This window comes from Astatotilapia calliptera, chromosome 17, assembly GCF_964374335.1.
Source record: "Astatotilapia calliptera chromosome 17, fAstCal68.1, whole genome shotgun sequence".
Taxonomy (NCBI): domain Eukaryota; kingdom Metazoa; phylum Chordata; class Actinopteri; order Cichliformes; family Cichlidae; genus Astatotilapia; species Astatotilapia calliptera.
The window spans coordinates 16027550-16047938 of record NC_137438.1 but is presented as its reverse complement, the minus strand read 5'-3'; the positions used below and the strand labels follow the sequence as shown (position 1 = coordinate 16047938).

Sequence of the window (20389 nt, the reverse complement as noted above, 5' to 3'; positions counted from 1 at the left end):
ACTATGTTCAAATGAAGAATGAAAATACAAAAGTTACCGACTTTAGAGTGTGGCCATGGGTTTGGCCATCACAGTTTCAAATGCAGGTTTGACAGGTTAGTGAGTGTACACTTATTTGTGAGAGTTTACTCATGTTTGTGTTTGTTAGTGGTTTGATTCCTGGCTCTTCCAGTCTGCATGTCAAGTATCCTTGGGCACGATACTAACCCAAACTGCTCTCCAATGCATCATTGGAGTGTGAATGTGTCTGAACGTAGTACTCAGCACTCAGTTTAGAGAAAGTGATTGGGCGACTGTTGATGTTGCTTTGAGAGTAGAAACGCCATTATATAAGAATCAGTCCATTCACTGTCCGAACAGTTCCAGCAGCAGTATTAATTGATATATTGTTAATTATAAATTATCAAAATTATTCAATTCAAAATAAATTTGCTGCATTACCTTTGTTGAGACATTTTTAATCTGTGCTAAATATGGTACATGTTGTTATTACATGGCTTGATTAAGGTACACATTAGACTGACATCTGGAGCCACAGCTGAAACTGTTCTGGGCCAGTACAGGACCACCAGTGTGTCTGCAACTGACCTTGCGCTGGCCCACCTCTGGCAAACCTGATCTGGGCCACCAAAAGGCCGTCATTCTTTGCGGTAAGTGGGCCATGTGTAAGCACATTGTGTGGGCCAGATCCGGGCCATACCAATTTTGCTATGTGGGACAGAGTGGAGAAGGCCATTTTTCCCTTTTTTTCTGCCAGTAGCCTTTGGTTTATCCAACTTATCACTAGCGCCAGAATGGTTTTTGTGACGTTTGTTTTCAACATCTGTAACTCCTGTAACTTCTGAACCATTTGCTCAGTTGAAAAGATTCCAGCGGTTCCTGAAAGCACCAGCTCTACGCTTTTCTGTGATATTAGGGTCATTACGGTAAATTCAAGTCTCGCAGCAGCCCAACGAAGGCAAAGGTCACTTGAGAGAAGAGAGAGTGAGTGTGATGAAAGGAGAAAACGGACATTTTATCAGGCATTTGTCTGTTTTAAGTTGTTTTTGTTTTGTTTTGTTTTTGCTGTTTGCTGTGTTGTCTTGTTTTATTTGCAGATATTTGGATGTTGCACCCCGCCTAGGATTACTGTAATGACCCTAACATCACTGAAAAAGGATGGAGTTGATGCCTTCAGGAGCAATTGGAATTTTTTTAAATTGTGCCAGTGGTTCAAGAGTCACGATAATTTGACATACAAAGCCAGCACTCCCATCGGGTTTTAATGAGTTAAATCCAGTACTGTGAAAAAACCAGCCTATCCAGTCCAGGAGCTCGTCAACCTGGGGCATGTAATAAGTGTCAAACTCTGAGACTTCATTCACCTTGCAGTAGTCAACACAAAACCGTATAGACGCATCTTTCTTTACCACAAAATCTATTGGGCTACACTACGCACTGTCTGACTCTTATAATATTTATAACATTAGTTTAATTAATATTACTATATTTTTAGCATTTCAGCCAATTCCTTCTGTACAATTTTTCTCTTATGTTCAGGTAACCTGTAGGGTCCTGAACACCTCTGGCCTTCAGCCTCTCTCCATGCTTTTGTCAGGTTGAGGTGAAATATCTCTGTGACTCCTCCCCTGTCCAAAAAATCATCGCACAAAGTGTCCTTGCCACTTGGCGAATAACTTTGAGCTAGAAGAAGGAAGTAATACAAGTACTATGTCTCTCAGTGAAAATTGCCTGAGCCTAGTGACTCTATTGTACAGGTGCTGCTAACATTTCCTCCTGATATAATCTGCTCAATGTGTGCAGCTTTGCTCTCAGGTCCAGAACATATTGAATCTCATGTTTAGGTGTTGATCGATGCTGGCGGCTGCAGCCCGCAATGCGGATGCTCAGCAGTCGGCCTTCTCTTCCTCAGGGCCAGGGTGCAAGCCATAGAAGAAGGGTCAGTCTTCTGGTCCCATCTGCCCCTCCCTGAAGAGGCAGTGATGGTCCTCCATGGAGAGGCCCAGCCTGTCCAACATTGTTCACCCTACATCAGGGCCATCACCTTTTACACTCACTATGTGAGTGCATTTAATTATTTGTTATTATTATAAGTCTTTCTCCCCTCACTCCAACCTGTCATGGCTCGAGGTTTCTTCCTGTTAAAAAGGACTTTTTCCTTCACACTGTCGCCAAAGCTCTTGCTCATAGGCAGTCATATGATTGTTGGGGTTTTCCCTGTTCTCTTTGTATTATTGCAGGGTCTTTACCTTACAATATAAAGCACCTTGATGCAACTGTTGTTGTGATTTGGCCCTATATACATAAAATTTAATTGAAATGAACTGAATGACATGGTTGCTGCTGCAGGGAGGCTGAGGTCCTCCTCTGATAATAATGGCAGCAACCTCAGGACCCATTCTTCAACTGGATTGGAATGGCTAGGGGTCGACCTCTTCCCCCATCCGATGGAGTGTCACTGCCAGGGCAGGGGTTAGTAGAGGGGTGTCGGCGATGAGCCAGACTGAGCGACCAGGTCCTCCAGCACATTTGTCCGGTGCTCAGCCTGGTTCTACAGCCAGACTGTCCAGTCTGCTACATCTGACTGACTGTTTAGATCCTGCCTTTTCCTCTTTTCCAGATAGTGGTGGGTTCTGTTTTATCTACCAGTTCCACTTACAGGTTTCACTAACTGAGTACTCTGCTTTGCCCTCCTATGTTCACACCTGCTCCTCCCATTCCTTATGCTCAGTCATTCTCATTGCCCATTTTCTCAATTATTAAGCCAAAAATAAAGATAAAATGACCTGGTTATGATCGCTCACCAACCTCATATTTTACTGATACTACAGTTTAACCTATCACTGTAATAATGGGCACAAAATTAATAGTCTTATTTTTTTTAAACCAAATTTCTAAATCCAGAATTAATCATATAATTTATGTGCTCTGTGAAACTGCCAAAGCCTGACAGTTCAGCAGTTATTTCCCTTCTTAGCTTCAGGTCCTTTACCAGTATATTACCTTTTTACCTCTCAGAAATCAGACATTTTTGTACCATTGATACTTGGCTTTAACCAGGGCACCGCTGCCCCTTGTGCCCCCCTTAACTGCTCCACACTCTTATTTTGAAACCACAGGAGATCGCGCTTTCACTTTGTAATGGCCAAACGTCAAAACTACCTTCATCAGCCATCAGGTGTGCTAAATCTGTGGTTCGTTTCAAAAAAACCAATTTCTGTAGGTTAGCTTTTCTTAAATCTGTGGCCCATTATCTGTGCTTTTTGTTCTCCTTTAATTCCTGCATGCAGGGATGAATATTATATTATTTATTATTATTATATTATTGTAGACTCACTACGGGTGTCAACAAAAATGTAAAAATAACTTTCGAGTCTTCATACCTTGCCATAATACATTTTCATTATAATGATCTGGTGTTTATAAGTTGTACATTTGACTTCCCGTGTCTGAAAAAGTTGTTGAAATGTACAAATGTAGAACTTTGAATACCTAAAAGGCTTTTTGCCACATGCCGGGGTTTATGAAGTTTCATATCTTATGAAAGGAGAAACAGCTTTTCTGAATCCAGCTGTGAGGATGTCCGGTTGTTTTACTTTAGGTCTGCTGAAGTCAAACTCCAAATACCAGGAGATGGTCTCTGGGCGAATGCACGCAGGGAACCGTAGTGTTTAGGCTGTGCTGAAAACAGCGCTCTGCCCTGCTAGGACTACATTTCCCATCGCGCCGCGCGCTTTTTCTTCCCCCTTTCCTTCCGTCCTGCAGTCTCGGCCCTTCTGCCGTGAAAAGAAGGCTGTGAAGTCTGGGCTGTCCGCCGTCACTGAGCCGATCCTGAACCAGCTCGCAGGTACAGTGGAATGGCAGCAGAGCGCCTGCTGACGGACCGGAGCCCGCGCTCAGCTGTCGTTCCGGGGTCTTGAACAGCTCGCTACCGCCGCTGGAGCCTCGGAGCCTGGAGGAGCCGCGGGTGGAGCTGCAGCCTGTCAGGCCGAGCCGAGCTGCTGTCATCTCCCGTCCGTTAATGATGCTCAGCAAGCTGCAGAACTGAAGTATCGGCAACCCGAAAGCAGACCAGAGCATTTTTCACTGCTCCCTCCCCCTCAGGTGAGAATCCGGCTGCACACCTGGAGGTTCACCTGCCCCCCCCCCGAGACACAGCGACTCGCATCGGTTTGGTAGTTGTCCTGTGAGCAGGCTGGACCTGATCAGAGTACAGGTGATCTACCCTGTGACCTGTCATTTCAACGCGACTCCTCCATTTTGATCGGTTAATCAGGTCTTGATGTAACTTGAGGTCCTTGGTGTCTGTCAGCCTTTTGTACAGGCAGGTTTGGGTGGGACTGTGGTGCAACATGACCCTGACTGAAGCACACTTTGTGTGATTTTGGCGCCTGGTCTAAATTTTCCCTGCACATCGCAATGAGCCAGTGCAATGAGTGTCAACACACTGTACAGATTCATACAAATTAAAAGTGTGTGAAGCTGCTTTATGCAAAGCCTGGCAGCAGATAGAGTACTTGAGTTTCTATTGAGGAGGTGGCGTAAATAGACTTCTTACTGAAAGTGCTCCTGATCACAGAAAGTGCTGAACAGCGGGGTCACACCAAACTGAACATCCTGTACAAACAAAACTCATTTTCCAAAAAAAAAGAAATATGAAGAATGACTGCAAAACAACTCCAGAGAGGCAAAACTACAGACGGAGGATGAACCTCAAACCCAAACTTAAAACCACACAGACATGCAATAACAACCATGCAGACACAACACTACACAAAAACACAAAGCAGCCACCAAGGATCTGGGTCCCCTGTGTGGTAGAGGTAGGCCTTTCACGTGTCTGTACCTACGAGCATGTTTGTCTATGGCCCTTCATACCTACAAAACACAGCATCACTGAATGTGACAGGAAACCGAGAAAAACTGCAGTTATTTAGTGAATAGTAATTGTTGATTAGTGTAATATGTGTAAAGTAGGGCTGGGCCATATTATACCGTTCACGGTAATACCGGTATAATGTTAGGCAACGATAGGAAAATGAAATATCGCGATAAAATGGGAGTAAAACGCGCATGCGCAGTGCCTTTGTTTTCATACACACATGGCCGATTGAGTGAAACAGATGATCCAGAATTGGTTTGTAAAAATGGTGTAACTTCCGTGATGTGGAACTGGTTTGGTGTTTGTCCGTCAGATACACAACAAAGCACATTTTTTTGCAGAACATGCAAGCGGCCGTTGTTATTGTCGTATTTGTCGGACTAAGATGCTCTTAAGTCTGGGAGTAATCTGGGTCCTAAACTCCGTATCTTTCAGGTCAAACAACACTGCAGCATCACTTAGAGTTAAAAACTGTCTAAATTCTTTCATCTTTAATAAAACGATCAGCATTGCTGCTTTACCAGGTGTAACTATAAAGTTTAACTTCCAGGCATCCATGAAAACAAAAGTTATTACATTTAACGGAGTTAGAAGTTAGCAGGAAGCTAGCGGAAGTTAGCTCGCTAGTTTCGCTAGTTACCTAAGCATGATAATGCATGTTCTGACTGAGAGATTTCTGAAAAAAATCAAACGTACAGCTCTGCTATCACTTGCAACATAAATGAAGACAGGAAACTAAACAGCAGTGACGTTTGTAGGGTTACTGAAGTTGGGCTAGCTGGTATATAATTATATGCTACGTGCTCGCTAGCGACACAGCTATGTTAGCATAACATAAACAGTGAAGCTGGAGGACGAACACTAACACTTTTCCACTTATAAAAGTTAACGTGAAGGTTCTTCATGGTTAGAGACAAATGCAATCGCATGGCAGGATGCTGTAAACGGACCAAACTTCAGTCAGGAGAACAACTGAGATAATCCATCCACAATACGAGATTAGTCATTAATATACTGCAACAACATGGGAATAGAGCAGCTGCCAGAGAATTCAACATTAATGAATCAATGGTACAGAAGTGGAGGAAGCAAGAAGAATGAGTTTAATAAAGTTTGATTTATCTGACTGCTTTGTTTCGCTTAATGTGCCTTATAATCCCGTGCACCTTATGGTCCGAAAAATGCGTACTGCACACTGCAGTTTAATGTTGCAAAGCACCTCTTTTTAACTTCAGTGGATATTATACATGGTTATGCTCAGGACATGTCAGCCCATTTCTAGTGGAAATGCCTTTTGGTTAAACTTTCAGCAAGCAATTTGCATTTGTACTGTTACATTTTTATAAAGCTTTAATGTACATAAAAACCAGCTTCTTGTTTAAGTGAATATAAATGGAAGGTTGTCTTTTTGCGCTAGTAATGTTGTGGAGTTGTATTTTGTCTCGCATCAATTATATCGTCGGTTATATCGTTATCGCAAATTTTCAAATATATATCGTGATAAATATTTTTGGCCATATCGCCCTGCTCTAGTGTAAAGTATAACTAACATGAGAAAACTTTGATGGGATAACTCGATAGTTAACTGAGTGCTACGGGGCAGTTTAACACAGCCAAGCCTTCTTTCTTTCTCTGCATTAGCTCGACTAACAAAACCTAAAAGCCCAGCCAGCGATAATGGTTATCAGCATCCTTTGTTATCCAGGGCTTTCAGGTCCAGGCTCTGTGCATGCTCACAGAAAACAGGGAAAAGAAAATGTATCTTTTGACTCTTCTTCCTCAGCAGCTGAGCATTGCTTATTGCAATAGGTTTCATCAGCAGACAAACAGGTAATAAAGGTTACAAGAAATATATTAAAATATATAACAATGAGCTGCAACACTGGTGCTGCAAATAAGAGAGAAATGTTTAGGAGGACTGTTAATTTTGTGAACTAAAACTTGCCATGTGTTTTTGTTGACAGCTGCACATTAGAGCTCTGAAACATTGAATGTTAGTGTGTTCACGTCTGACGCTCCTCCATCGCCTATTGTACAGGAGACATGGAAATCACTTTAGTTTATCACCAGATCAGAGCAAAATTAATCTTACTAATTGGAAAGTATTGGCTTACAAATGTAGATGATGACTTTTTTAGCCTTAGCCCTGTTGGCTGTAATTCCAGCAGCGTAAAAACCACTAAACATGTATACGTTTGCACATCACTAACTGAATGCATTCAGATTCCAGTGACCGTTTGTGCTGCTGTAACTTCACAGTTGGGCTTCATTTGATGATGTTAGTAAGGCATGGCTATTCCCTACTCTCCAACAGAGAATCGCTGAAAAGATGCTGTAAGTAAAAGAATAAAACTGTGGAGGGCCCGGCTGATTTTAAATCGAAAGTTGGAACATAACCTGCTCATAACCAGGTTTTGTGTTCAGCAGAAGTTGCCATGGTAAAAAGAGACCTCTTGATGACACTAAGAACTCTGACTTTAAACTCCGGACCTGATTCAGCAGACAACACTCCAGTGCACCATAAAATAAACCAGAGGGTTCTTATTCTGCTGCTCATGAATAAAATCAGTTTTGTCCAATCAGCATGTCATTATCCTCATGAAGATTGAAAATCATCTGATGAATTGGAATCGTCATAGATTAGACTTGCTGGAGGAACTCTGCTGTTTCCATTACTTCTGGCTGTATCTGATTAAACCCTTCCCTGACCATTAGGTAGCCACGGGCATACTAGGCAAAGACAAACACAAGACTGCTCAGAGACAAAAGTGAGAGACTTGGCACTCAGAGAATCGTGAAATAGAAATCTTTGGGAATAGCAAATACGAAGCAGAATGCCGTTAATAGATGCAGTGCCTGGTGACTATAATCTAGTCCTACTGACACCATAGTATGTTCCTGTTTTTACAGTGGGGCAAAAAAGTATTTAGTCAGCCACCGATTGTGCAAGTTCCCCCACCTAAAATGATGACAGAGGTCAGTAATTTGCACCAGAGGTACACTTCAACTGTGAGAGACAGAATGTGAAAGAAAAATCCATGAATCCACATGGTAGGATTTGTAAAGAATTTATTCGTAAATCAGGGTGGAAAATAAGTATTTGGTCAATAACAAAAATACAACTCAATACTTTGTAACATAACCTTTGTTGGCAATAACAGAGGTCAAACGTTTACTATAGGTCTTTACCAGGGGCCCGTTCTTCGTACCTCGCTAAGTAGGTTAGCCGGATTAGATTGTTGACGATTTCGCGTGATCCTGGATCAGTCGGTTCCCCGAAGCTCATCCGGGACTTGCTGTCATAGCAACAGAGCCGTAAGCGTAAACCTGCTCGGGAGCAGGCTTACTTTATGTAAACAGGATTAGATCGCGGCCACGCAGGTATGTCCGCTTCATTTATACGAAAGCAACAGCGATATTCCACCACTGTTTCACCATAAATAAATATTATCAATGTAACTAAAGATAATGCAGCACTTGATCCTTTTATTGATGTCACACAGATACATACAGGTCATTTCCTAAAAAAGGGAAATGTACTATTAACATTCTATTACATGTATGTGATTATTACAGATGTAATTCATATTTCAGAGTAGTAATTGCAAATTACTTCGTGTAATCAAGATGAGAGACCACGGCTATAAAAGCGAAGGTGGATTTGGGAAGCCTGTCGCAGCCATGTCCTGTCCGTATACGCGACCAACCCATTGCGGAAGGTGCGAGATTGATAAGGAGAGTTTTCAGAATTCAGCGTATATTGCGGGATAGACAGGATCCTTTAGCTCAGCGCGACAGTGTGCTCATAGAGAGATATCGATATTCCCGTGAGGGTATTATTTACTTAACCAACTTGTTGACGAGGGGGTGCAGGACCACCACCTGTCTTTTTTTTGCTCTGCCCTTTTCTTGGTTGCTGTTATAAACAAACAGATTATTTCAGGGTCTCTTTCCTAGAGACGAAAAGCAATATAAGTGATAAATATTACCATTCTGTAGAATATTCTTATATTTCACTTTTACTTGTTCCCATGTTCTAGTGGGTCCTGTTGTGGCTCTAATGTGTAAGGGGATATAATATAACATAATATAATGTAATATAATATTGGATAATATAGTGTAATACAATAAATTTACCCTACCACCTACTGGTGTTGGCCAGAGGGGCCGATGGCGCGATATGGCAGCCTGGCTTCTGTCAGTCTGCCCCAGGGCAGCTGTGGCTACAACTGTAGCTGCCTCCACCAGTGTGTGAATGTGAGAGTGATCGAATACTGGCATTGTAAAGCGCTTTGGGTGCCTTGAAAAGCGCTATATCAATCCACTCCATTATTATTGTTATTATTAAATAACTTACGAGTTTAATTTGTCAGCAACTTTCTGCCAGCCCTCTCTCCTTGCTTTTGCAGCCTTTGCAGTGTTCCCTTGCGTTCTGATTAAACTCTGAAACTCCTGAAATCCCTCAATCAAGAGTTCTTGCTCTGCTGCCGGAAAATACCGAGCACGCCCCTTCGACATTTTCGCCGACCAATCAGCGGGTTGCCGATCAATGTTTCTACTATCGATGCGTAGCCCCTTTTACGACACCCAGTGATGTCACATTCCTGCGTCCAGCTGTAGTAATCGTCAACAGCAGGTGTGTTCGGGGAACCGGATTAGCGAGCTCACGGTTAGCGCGATGATTTGATCTTGGATGTGTCATTTGATCTTGGATGTAGTAAGCGACGTACGAAGAACGGGCCCCAGGTTTGCACACACAGTAGCTGGTATTTTGGCCCATTCCTCCATGCAGATCTTCTCGAGAGCAGTGATGTTTTGGGGCTGTCGCCGAGCAAAGCGGACTTTCAACTCCCGCCACAGATTTTCTATGGGGTTGAGGTCTGGAGACTGGCTAGGCCACTCCAGGACTTTCAAATGCTTCTTACGGAGCCACTCCTTTGTTGCCCGGGCGGTGTGTTTTGGATCATTGTCATGTTGGAAGACCCAGCCTCGTTTCATCTTCAAAGTTCTCACTGATGGAAGGAGGTTTTGGCTCAAAATCTCACGATACATGGCCCCATTCATTCTGTCCTTAACACGGATCAGTCGTCCTGTCCCCTTGGCAGAAAAACAGCCCCATAGCATGATGTTTCCACCCCCATGCTTCACAGTAGGTATGGTGTTCTTGGGATGCAACTCAGTATTCTTCTTCCTCCAAACACGACGAGTTGAGTTTATACCAAAAAGTTCTACTTTGGTTTCATCTGACCACATGACATTCTCCCAATCCTCTGCTGTATCATCCATGTGCTCTCTGGCAAACTTCAGACGGGCCTGGACATGCACTGGCTTCAGCAGCGGAACACGTCTGGCACTGCGGGATTTGATTCCCTGCCGTTGTAGTGTGTTACTGATGGTGACCTTTGTTACTTTGGTCCCAGCTCTCTGCAGGTCATTCACCAGGTCCCCCCGTGTGGTTCTGGGATCTTTGCTCACCGTTCTCATGATCATTTTGACCCCACGGGACGAGATCTTGCGTGGAGCCCCAGATCGAGGGAGATTATCAGTGGTCTTGTATGTCTTCCATTTTCTGATGATTGCTCCCACAGTTGATTTTTTCACACCAAGCTGCTTGCCTATTGTAGATTCACTCTTCCCAGTCTGGTGCAGGTCTACAATACTTTTCCTGGTGTCCTTCGAAAGCTCTTTGGTCTTGGCCATGGCGGAGTTTGGAGTCTGACTGTTTGAGGCTCTGGACAGGTGTCTTTTATAGAGATGATGAGTTCAAACAGGTGCCATTCATACAGGTAACGAGTGGGGGACAGAAAAGCTTCTTACAGAAGACGTTACAGGTCTGTGAGAGCCAGAGATTTTCCTTGTTTGAGGTGACCAAATACTTATTTTCCACCCTAATTTACGAATAAATTCTTTACAAATCCTACCATGTGGATTCATGGATTTTTTTTTTTCACATTCTGTCTCTCACAGTTGAAGTGTACCTGTGGTGCAAATTACTGACCTCTGTCATCATTTTAAGTGGGGGAACTTTCACAATCGGTGGCTGACTAAATACTTTTTTGCCCCACTGTAAATTAAACCTGTGTCTATGGGAGTTGTCAGAAGGTGGATGGATGAGGCTGTGGAGGCATAGGAAGATGGGTTTTAAAAGTTTGACTGGCTAAAGAATAGAATATGTCCAATTTTGTGAACACACCATCAGACCAGCCAGCACTGTATGCTTTGTGAACAATAAGCCTTTGATCAGTAGTAACCTGAAAGAACAAAGAGACGAAAAGGTCCAGGAACAAAAGAGCTGAGGAGAGTGCCGCACGATCTAAGGGTGAAGCTAAGGATATGCAAGAGCTCGTACGGGAGGAAGCTGGAGACCAAATTCAAGAAGAACAACACAAGGGATGGGTAGAGGGAGGAGGAGCTGAGGTTTAGGTTCTGAGAGATGATGGTTCTCGGCAAGTAGAAGGATTTCAAGTAGGGATGTTCCTGGCGACTGATTTAATAGTCCACTAATGGTGGAAGAAAATTAGACTAACCCATTAGCCTAAAACTAAGAAATACTCGCGTATTAAGGTAGATTTGAGAACCGTTTAATTGAAAATGTCAAACTCTTATAACATTTATATTCTTCAATAATGAATCATGCCTTAAACGTGCAGCACCTCGACACTATGAACCTCTCCTGATTGACTGAACTCCTCACTCTATCGCTAAGGGAAAGCCCATCTACCTTTCGGAGAAAGCCCTTGTCCGCCACTTGTATCTACTATCATTCACAAAAGATGAGACCAAGATTAACAGATTTATGGTATTTCTCCACAACAATGCGCCAACTGGTGACAGATGGGTGCAAACATTTAGGACACAATAATTTACCTTCATTGGGTAATTAACATTTTAACAATTGGATTAAATGACTAATCTGTATCGACCAGTGAGAAGACATCAGCAATTAGTCGGCTAAGTCCCTACTTTGAAGTATTCACTGGGCAGGATGATGGGGTCTGTGCGCTCTACTACAAAGTGAGTGTAACATATCCAGGGTATATTTCCATTTTCTGGATTCACTTACCCTAACATCGGTTGGTGATCAGGTTACACAAAGCTGGTTATGAATTCGATAAGTTAACCCAGAGTTTCCACAGAGACATTACCAAAGCATTAATGGAAGAACTTCTTTGAGCAGTCTTGTTAGAATGGGGCGTAATCGACACTTTGGAGGAAGTGATTGTTGAAGTTACCTCAGAGAAATTAATTGGAGAGGAAAAAAGTCTAATTGAATATCAATGAAAGTAGCTGTAAATAGTAATACATCTATGACATGGTTATTATTGATTTATAATGGTAAAAATTTTATTTGTCAAGAAATTCACAAAGTCATTACAAGTTAAGGTTAAAGCGATTCTTGGCTCAGCAGAGCTCTGGCCCTTTGTCAGCCTGGCTACAGTGCTGAAGAGAAATCTTGGGCTGTTCGTCTTTTCGTCAGTCAGTGATGAATAGTCCGATGTTCTAGCTTTACATGGGGGCTTTTTTTTATAGAACTGCAAACTTTTTTTCCAGACTAATCATTGATCTTCTAAATTTCTGCCATTTTCTCTCCAACTTATGGGCTATTTACTTTAAGGTGTGCCTTTGAGAGTTACACCAGGGAGTTTAGTACTTCTGATTTGAGGCTTTCTTTTTAGAGGACCTACAGTATGTTGAGTTATACGCAGACAAGGGTGTAACACTATTAACAAGATAATCGACTCTGTAGGGGCAGAGTTTACTTGCTTTCTTTGCACTACTTTGGCACATGACATTGAAAAAGATAACAGTGGAAGAACTTGAACTGAATTATGCACTGCAAATTCCATATGGCTGTAACTTGTTTTTGCTTTTTGCGGATTTGCTTTCCATGATAAGGTAGCATTAGTCACAACACCCCCAATCAGTAATGTCACTGTTTCATTGAAGATTGATGAAAAAAACATCCTGTTTTATTAATCTGGAATCAGATTAATAAAACGGGGTGTCCTTGATGGTTTCCACGTTACTGGCATGACAAGGAGCTCCCATATTATTAATCTGGAATCATTTGCCAGTTTTAAGCAAAAAGGTCCTGGTGTGGGTCAGCACTGATGTGTTGCTGTGTTTTCAGTGTCCCTGCAGGCTGCAGCATGGAGCGTACCGGCAGCATACAGCTGGACATCCCAGACTTCAGTAACTCTGTTCTTTCTCACCTGAACCAGCTGCGTGTTCAAGGCCGTCTCTGTGACATTGTGGTCAATGTTCAGGGCCAAAGCTTTCGTGCACACAAGGTCGTACTAGCAGCCAGCTCGCCATACTTTCGGGACCACATGTCTCTGAGTCAGATGAGCACTGTGTCACTGACAGTGATCCGTAATCCATCAGTGTTCGAGCAACTGCTGTCCTTTTGCTACACGGGCCGTCTCTGCTTGCAGCTTGCAGACATCATCAGCTACCTGACAGCTGCCAGCTTCCTGCAGATGCAGCACATTATTGACCGCTGCACCCAAATTCTTGAGGGTATCCACCTTAAGATCAGTCTGGCTGACCTGGACGAAGAGTCCAGGGATGAGGAGGGGGCACGGGGCTCCAGGAATAGTAGGACATTGGAGGCTGTGGTGCGAGGAGGGGGTCACAGTGGTCTGCGGCTGCTTGGCCCACGGGGAGGTGCAGAGCCATGTGAAGCAGTCAGTCCAGCAGAAGAGCCACTTAGCCCAGTTCCAGCGGTGGAGCACAGTGGGCTAGAAGGGCCAGGGACCACCAGCGGAAGAGCAGGCAAAGAACCGATACTACGCATCAACCGAGCTGGTCAGTGGTATGTGGAGACCAGCAGTGAACCAGAACGGACCGGCAGCGCTGAGGAGAGCAGCATGGATGGGATCAGGATAAAAACAGAGAGGATGGAGGAATGGATTGGAACAGAAGAGCACCAGGAGGAGGGAGGGCCAGTGGAAGAGGGGGCCACGGTGATGATTGACACATCAGGACGCAGTACACTGGTGACTGGACCAGTAGGAACGCTGGGGGCCCGTAGTATCCAGCCATCCTCCAGCTTCAGCGAGACAGACAGGTGAGTCATAGCTAAGATATTCCTCCATGGTTCACTGACTGGTCTGCAGACACCTGATGATGATGATTTGTGTGTGGGTTTTGTTCCCCTTTCCTTTTAAATTAACTGATTTTTGATGTCAGGTTTAGTCCCACTGGCAGCGTGGTCGTCCTCACAGAACGTCAGAGAGCAAAGAGCGAGTCTCCTAGCAGGGCAGATGAGTTGCGACAGCCAAACTCACAGGTACAAACACAAACTGTCATAGTTAGTAAGCCAGTAGAGACCAACCTTTTTTTTTTTCTTCTTCTTTTACAGACAACTGAAATTATTAAAACACCATGTTTCTTTTCCATGGATAAGAAACATGGAGGAAGTTACCAGGAAAGAGTCAGCAATATGGAGATGTGTCACATTTGTCCCTGTCACTCTCTTTCACCTTTTCTTGCTCTCTTATGTTACGTTTGACACCTTATTGGGAATGTTTTGTTACTCTCATGGCCAAATGAGGAAGTGCGGTGTTCACACTGAAAGTGAGAGCAATGTGGACTCTTCTAGGGTGGACATAAATCACAGAGAAACACAGTAAAGAAATTTAGATATATGAAGTGAATAATAAATACTTTTTTAAAATTTATATGCATCCTGTTAGTATGTGTTATTTAATTATTAAATACAACTTCACTAAGCTTATATAGTAATATGTAATGATTTACAAAGAAACTGGAAACCCAGTGGCTCGTGGTTACTGGCTTACAAAGTGGTTCTTAAATAGATACAGAGTCTATTTAGTGATTACCAGCCTAGTCATGATAAAGGATCACTAGACTCTTCCTGTAGATATGCAACAACCTAAAGAAAAGCACTGTTTTTTTTCTGAATCCCATAACAACAAAAATTAAAGTAATGTGTGATCATTTTGTACATCATTGAAAAATGGCAAAAAGTCAGTTTTGGTCAAATTCTAACAAATTGTAGTTTTTACTGAGCTGTTTTACAGCTGATCAAAAGTTTAAGACTGCAAAAAACCAGAAAACCCCCTAAAACAGAAATCAACATTCCAAACATGAACTCAGTAATGAGTAGCTCCGCCGTTATTGTTGATCCCTTCAAAAATCTGTTGCGGCATGCTTGATGCAAACGTTTCCATGAGGTGAGTGGGAAGATTTCTCCAAGTGGTGAAGACGGCTGCACAAAGGGCATCTACTGTCTGGAACTGTTGTCCATTTTTGTAAACTTCCCCTGCCATCCATCTCCAAAGGTTCTCAGTTGGATTTAGATCAGGGGAACACGCAGGATGGTCCAACAGAGTGATGTTATTCTCCTGGAAAAAATCCCTTGCATTGTGGGTATTGTGTACTGTAGCATTGTCCTGTTGAAAAACTCAGTCGTTACCACACAGACGAGAGCCCTCAGTCATGAGGGATGCTTTCTGCAACATCTGGACATAGCCAGCGGCCGTTTGATGCCCCTACACCTCCTGAAGCTCTATTGTTCCATTTAAGGAAAAAGCACCCCAGACAGTTATGGTGCCCCCTCCACTGTGGCGCGCAGAAAACATCTCAGGTGGGATCTGCTTGCCATTCCAGTAACATTGGAAACCCTTTGTCTCTCTCCCATTTCTTCTTGTTGCATGTTGAAGCTCTACTTGGAACCTTGTTGAGATCTAACCATGCAAAATATGATTTATTTATTTTTTTGCCATTTTTCAAGTGGTCTTAAACTTTTGATTGGACCGTTCCTGCTGAATCTAACCTTTTAAAGGACTTTTAAAATCTCCTTATTGTGCAGTAATACAAAACAATCAGGGTACATTTAAATCACATATTGAATTAAATTGAGTTGAAAGTCTTTACTGATATACGTTATCATAAAAGATACAACTGTCAGTGTAAATGGAAAAACTGATCCACCCTTTGAGGGCTCGACTCACTAAAAATGAAAGATAAAAAATATCACCACAGGCTTGCGTCATAATGTGGGTTAGTAGTGTGTATGGCCTCATTGTACTCATACGCACTGCTAACAACATCTGGTCTTTATGTTGACGAGATGATTGATGTCCCAAGGAATCTATTATAGTTTGAATTCAGTTTTATTTATATAGCACCAAATCATAACAACAGTTGTTTCAAGGTGCTTTATGTTGTAACATAAAGACACTACAATAATAAGTTTTCACTTTTTTTAAAAGAGAAATCTGTTGGCAGTTTCTTACGGACATTAACATACTCAGGTAACGCAAATTTGACCGACAACAGAGTGTGATGCAGGAGGACAGTTTTGTTCAGGGCATGTTTATCTAAAATGATCTAAAGTCTTATTTGATTCATTCTGTCATGGTGTCCACTATGTTAACGTTTAATTTTGCATTTCATTCTACCCATCAGGGAGAGGAGCATACAACGTTTGATATGGGCGGTTACGAGGACTACTTGAGGGAGCAGGTAGGAGATCGCTGGTTCCGCTACAATCCACGCCTCACCTGCATCTACTGCTGCAAATCCTTCAACCAGAAAGGGAGCCTAGACCGTCACATGCGCCTACATATGGGTATAACACCATTTGTCTGCCGCATCTGTGGGAAGAAGTACACCCGTAAAGACCAGCTGGAGTACCATATCCGCAAGCACACTGGCAACAAACCTTTCCACTGCCACGTTTGTGGGAAGAGCTTCCCCTTCCAGGCCATCCTCAACCAGCATTTCCGCAAGAACCACCCAGGCTGCGCACCCCAGGAAGCCCACAGCGCCTCTCCTGAGACTACCACCGCTTCAGTTACATCCAGGGGTGGTCCCAGTGATGAGGCCTCCCCTAGTCAGGAGGAATCTGAAGGTGGAGGAGGTAATAGTGCTGGAGGGCAATATGGAGAGGGTCCCCAAGCCTCTGTTTCTACAACAGGACCAGACTGACCCCAGTGAAGGAAGGAACATGGGGTGGGGGGTGAGTGGGGCAGCATGATCCTGTTGTAACCAAAGCTAACAGGATGTTAAACCCGCTGAAGTCAAAGGACCCCTCAGAGTCTGAAATGAGATTTATCCGCTTTAAACCGCATCTACCTTCACCTACTAAACCGAACAGATTAAGCTAAAATGAAGAAATTCCACACACTCCAACAACCTCATATGCCACAAAGTTCAGTGGTTCTCGTTTGCCTCCGTCTAGTTTATGTTACAGATTTCTACTTTTATATTTACAGGTATTACTGGTCCACAATACAGCATCACAACAGTATGTCTGGTGGAGACTTTGCCAAACTACTCAGTGCCAGTTAAACAATTCAAATCCCTCATATTTGCCTTGAGACAATCTGGAGCCGTTGGATGATGATGATAATAATAATAGTAGTAGTAATAATAATCTTATGCGTTCTATAAGTGCCATAATGGCGTTAAAAGATATAGTTGCACAAAAAAGTTCAATGAGAAACTTAAAACTATTTAGCTGACGGTGCATCCCAGTGTGATTGGAGTTACTGGTCTTTCCCCATTTTCCTGCATTTGGCACGATTCAGGATAGATAAAGTTATTACACTACACACTTTGACACTACGTACATACCTCACTGTACAGCACAAAAAACTGCAGGCACAATCTTCTGTTTCACAATATGACCATCCATCAAAAATTGTAAAATGTATTGCGAGACGGTAGAAAGACGATGTAAGTGGACTGGTTCTCATGTAGCGCTTTTCTACTCTGAGCACTCAAAGCGTTTTATACGACTTGCCTCATCCACGAATTCACACAAACACTTTGCTGTGTGCTTTCTATCTAACAGTCACACACATTTGAGCGACTTGGGGTTAATATCTTGCCCGTGGATATTTGGATTGGAGATTAGAGCAGCCATGGCTCGAACCACCGACCTTCCATTTAGAGGGTGACTTGCTCTACCTCTTAAGTCATAGCCACCCGTGTGTGCCCAATGGAAGAATTTGCAGGTGTAGATGAATATATACTTGGCCGATAAAAATCTGCAAATGTTTAATGTTATTATTTTTGATCGAGAATAGTCAAAAACCCAAATACCTGCATTTTAAAAGAGAGAAGATTTGCCTTCGTCACTGTGAACTAAATTTTTCTTTGGGGAGTATTTTGGGGTTTTGAACTGCTGTATACAAAGTTTTTAACTATTAGTGCATCTCACAAAAATAGAATATGGAGAAAAAGTGTGGCTCTGCTAAGATCCTATTGAAGCTGCTCTGCCAACTTCGTGTGGATTTTTGGATCAGGTTTTCACATCTTCCTCGAAAATACTCCATAGAGTCTCTGTGGGGTTTAGGTCATGTGATGTGGCTTGACAATTAAGTAGAGTAATAGCGTTGTTGGCAACCATGTGGTAGTAGTGGTGGAGCTGTAGTCAGGTCAGTCCTGTTGGCAAAGGAAATTTGCACCGGCATCGCTAGATAGAAACATGAACTCTGTTAATGCAGCCGTCTTCCTGGAAGTTTATCCTTTGACATATAAAAACTCTCCACTCAGCCGGCCTTTTCAGCAGTGACCATCTGTGGCTTACCCTCCTTGTGGTGGATATTAATGATCGTCATGTGGAGAGCCGTCAGGTCAGCAGTCTTCCCCATGACTGTGATTGTGTACTGAGACAGATACTGTGGTTTGAATAGAAATTTTCTAAAATGATAAAGACCTCAGTGCAGTATCTCGGACAGTTTGAAATACTCCATTTCTAATTTTCTTGAGCTATAAGCAAACTCCAAAAATGCTTGAAAATATTGACTTTGTGTGTAATTAATATAGAATATATGAAAATCACCATTGTGAATGAAATTGCCAAAATAATCACTTTTTCACTGTAAGTTTTGGAGATGCAGTAGTATATCCCATTGCCTTCGAATGCAACATAGGTCATGTGACTTATTTGTGTCACATGAAAACTATTACATGCTTTCATGTGACCCTGTGATAAAGTCACAAGTTTGTATGTATGTATGCACAAGTATGGCCCTGAGAATCGAATGCGGACGGCTCCATCAGCCTTCCGCTTCTCTGGATGTACACGGGATGTGTCGTAGAACAAATATTGAGAGGCATTCTCACGCTTCATGCAGGCAAAATGGATGGAAAAAGGTCTGTGGGGACTCCAGTCACACTGGGTTAATGAATTTGGCGCATGAATTGAATAGAACTTCCTTACAATAGTGTTTTTACTGTGGCAGTTGAACTCAGCTTCTACAGCAGGTTTTAGATCACACTTGACCACCAACAAACTCACAGCAGGAAAACTGGACATGGTCCAGCCTCAGATAAGCTACACAGCTCAATTACCTCTCATCACTACGCAATACAGCTGCAGCACAGCACCACCAGGAAGCGCTCTGCTCCACTCCCACAGAGATCTCAGTCACTTTTCTCAGATATTTTTATAAACAAACATGTATTTATTGTTTTTCTTCAGTTTTCTTGGACACTTTCTTGCTCTGACAACGGGTGTGATGGAAGACAGCTTGTTGTTTGAGGAGAACAAGATATTGGGAAGACCCGATCAGTATCTTGTGTGACAGTTAGTGACGCATTTAATCTACTGCACTTACCAACAAGCCTGAGGGAAAAAAATCAGACTGAAACTAAGAGTGAAGAACAGGTGAAGCACAGGCATTCAAGACACCGACACAGTAGAAAGGTCTGCTGAAGTGACTCCAATTATAGTCAGCACACCGAAGTCTAATCAAAATTTATTGCCATCGCTACTGTAAACACAGTGTACAGAGAGATGAGACAACATGGCTCCAACAGCTGTAGTGCAACAAAAAACTACAAACATGACTCGTAGATTAAAAAACAATATAAATGGGGAGAAAGCCTTATATATAAGGGGGCCAGACCCCACTGACATAGCTAAAAACATGCATTATTATAAAAAAAAAAAACTCACCATAAAGTGTCAGGAAAAGGGAAATGATCTCTTCGGGTCTCCTTTGGGAATACCTCGCCTTAGAACAGGGGTGGGAAACTCCAGGCCTCGAGGGCCGGTGTCCTGCAGGTTTTAGATGTGTCCTTGATCCAACACAGCTGATTCAAATGGCTAAATTACCTCCTCAACATGTCCTGAAGTTTGTTTGTTTTTTACCGGATAGTAAAGATCATAAAATAATACATTAATATGCTTGCCTTATTTAACCTATTAAAAATATTAGTTTTGTGAGAGTTCAAAAATCCTTCTGTAACTTGTTGAGCACCACAGCACTGCCACAGATGACCTCACCTTCACTCCTGATGTCACAGACATGAAACTGTGACATTTCAGACACTGTTGAGGATAAATGTCTAAACATTCAGAAATGGAGTCTTCACCTAAAAAGGTAGACCACAAAATATATACATTTGAATGTATAAACAGAACACACGTTACCCGACCTTGGCTTCGTTTTTGTGTACGGAGTGCAGTAGAGGTAATGCGTCACTGACAATAGATGGTTCTGATCTGGATGAACGTTGATTGGA

At 42.7% G+C, this 20389-nt stretch overlaps 1 protein-coding gene across 3 annotated transcripts; it reads left to right on the top strand.

Moving 5' to 3' along the window:
* The first annotated feature begins 512 nt into the window (after positions 1 to 512).
* On the top strand, positions 513 to 16941 carry zbtb37 (zinc finger and BTB domain containing 37). Of its 3 annotated transcripts, none has more exons than XM_080292146.1 (4): positions 513 to 650; positions 13014 to 13952; positions 14075 to 14174; positions 16319 to 16941. In XM_080292146.1, the coding sequence occupies exons 2-4, from the start codon at positions 13033 to 13035 to the stop codon at positions 16838 to 16840; spliced, it is 1542 nt and encodes a 513-aa protein (XP_080148272.1). In that variant the 5' UTR covers positions 513 to 650; positions 13014 to 13032; the 3' UTR covers positions 16841 to 16941. The 3 variants fall into 3 exon arrangements, with proteins under 3 accessions (XP_080148272.1, XP_026003256.1, XP_080148273.1); XM_026147471.2 differs by lacking the exon at positions 513 to 650 and adding an exon at positions 3969 to 4104; XM_080292147.1 differs by lacking the exon at positions 513 to 650 and adding an exon at positions 4699 to 4823.
* Positions 16942 to 20389: the final 3448 nt, after the last annotated feature.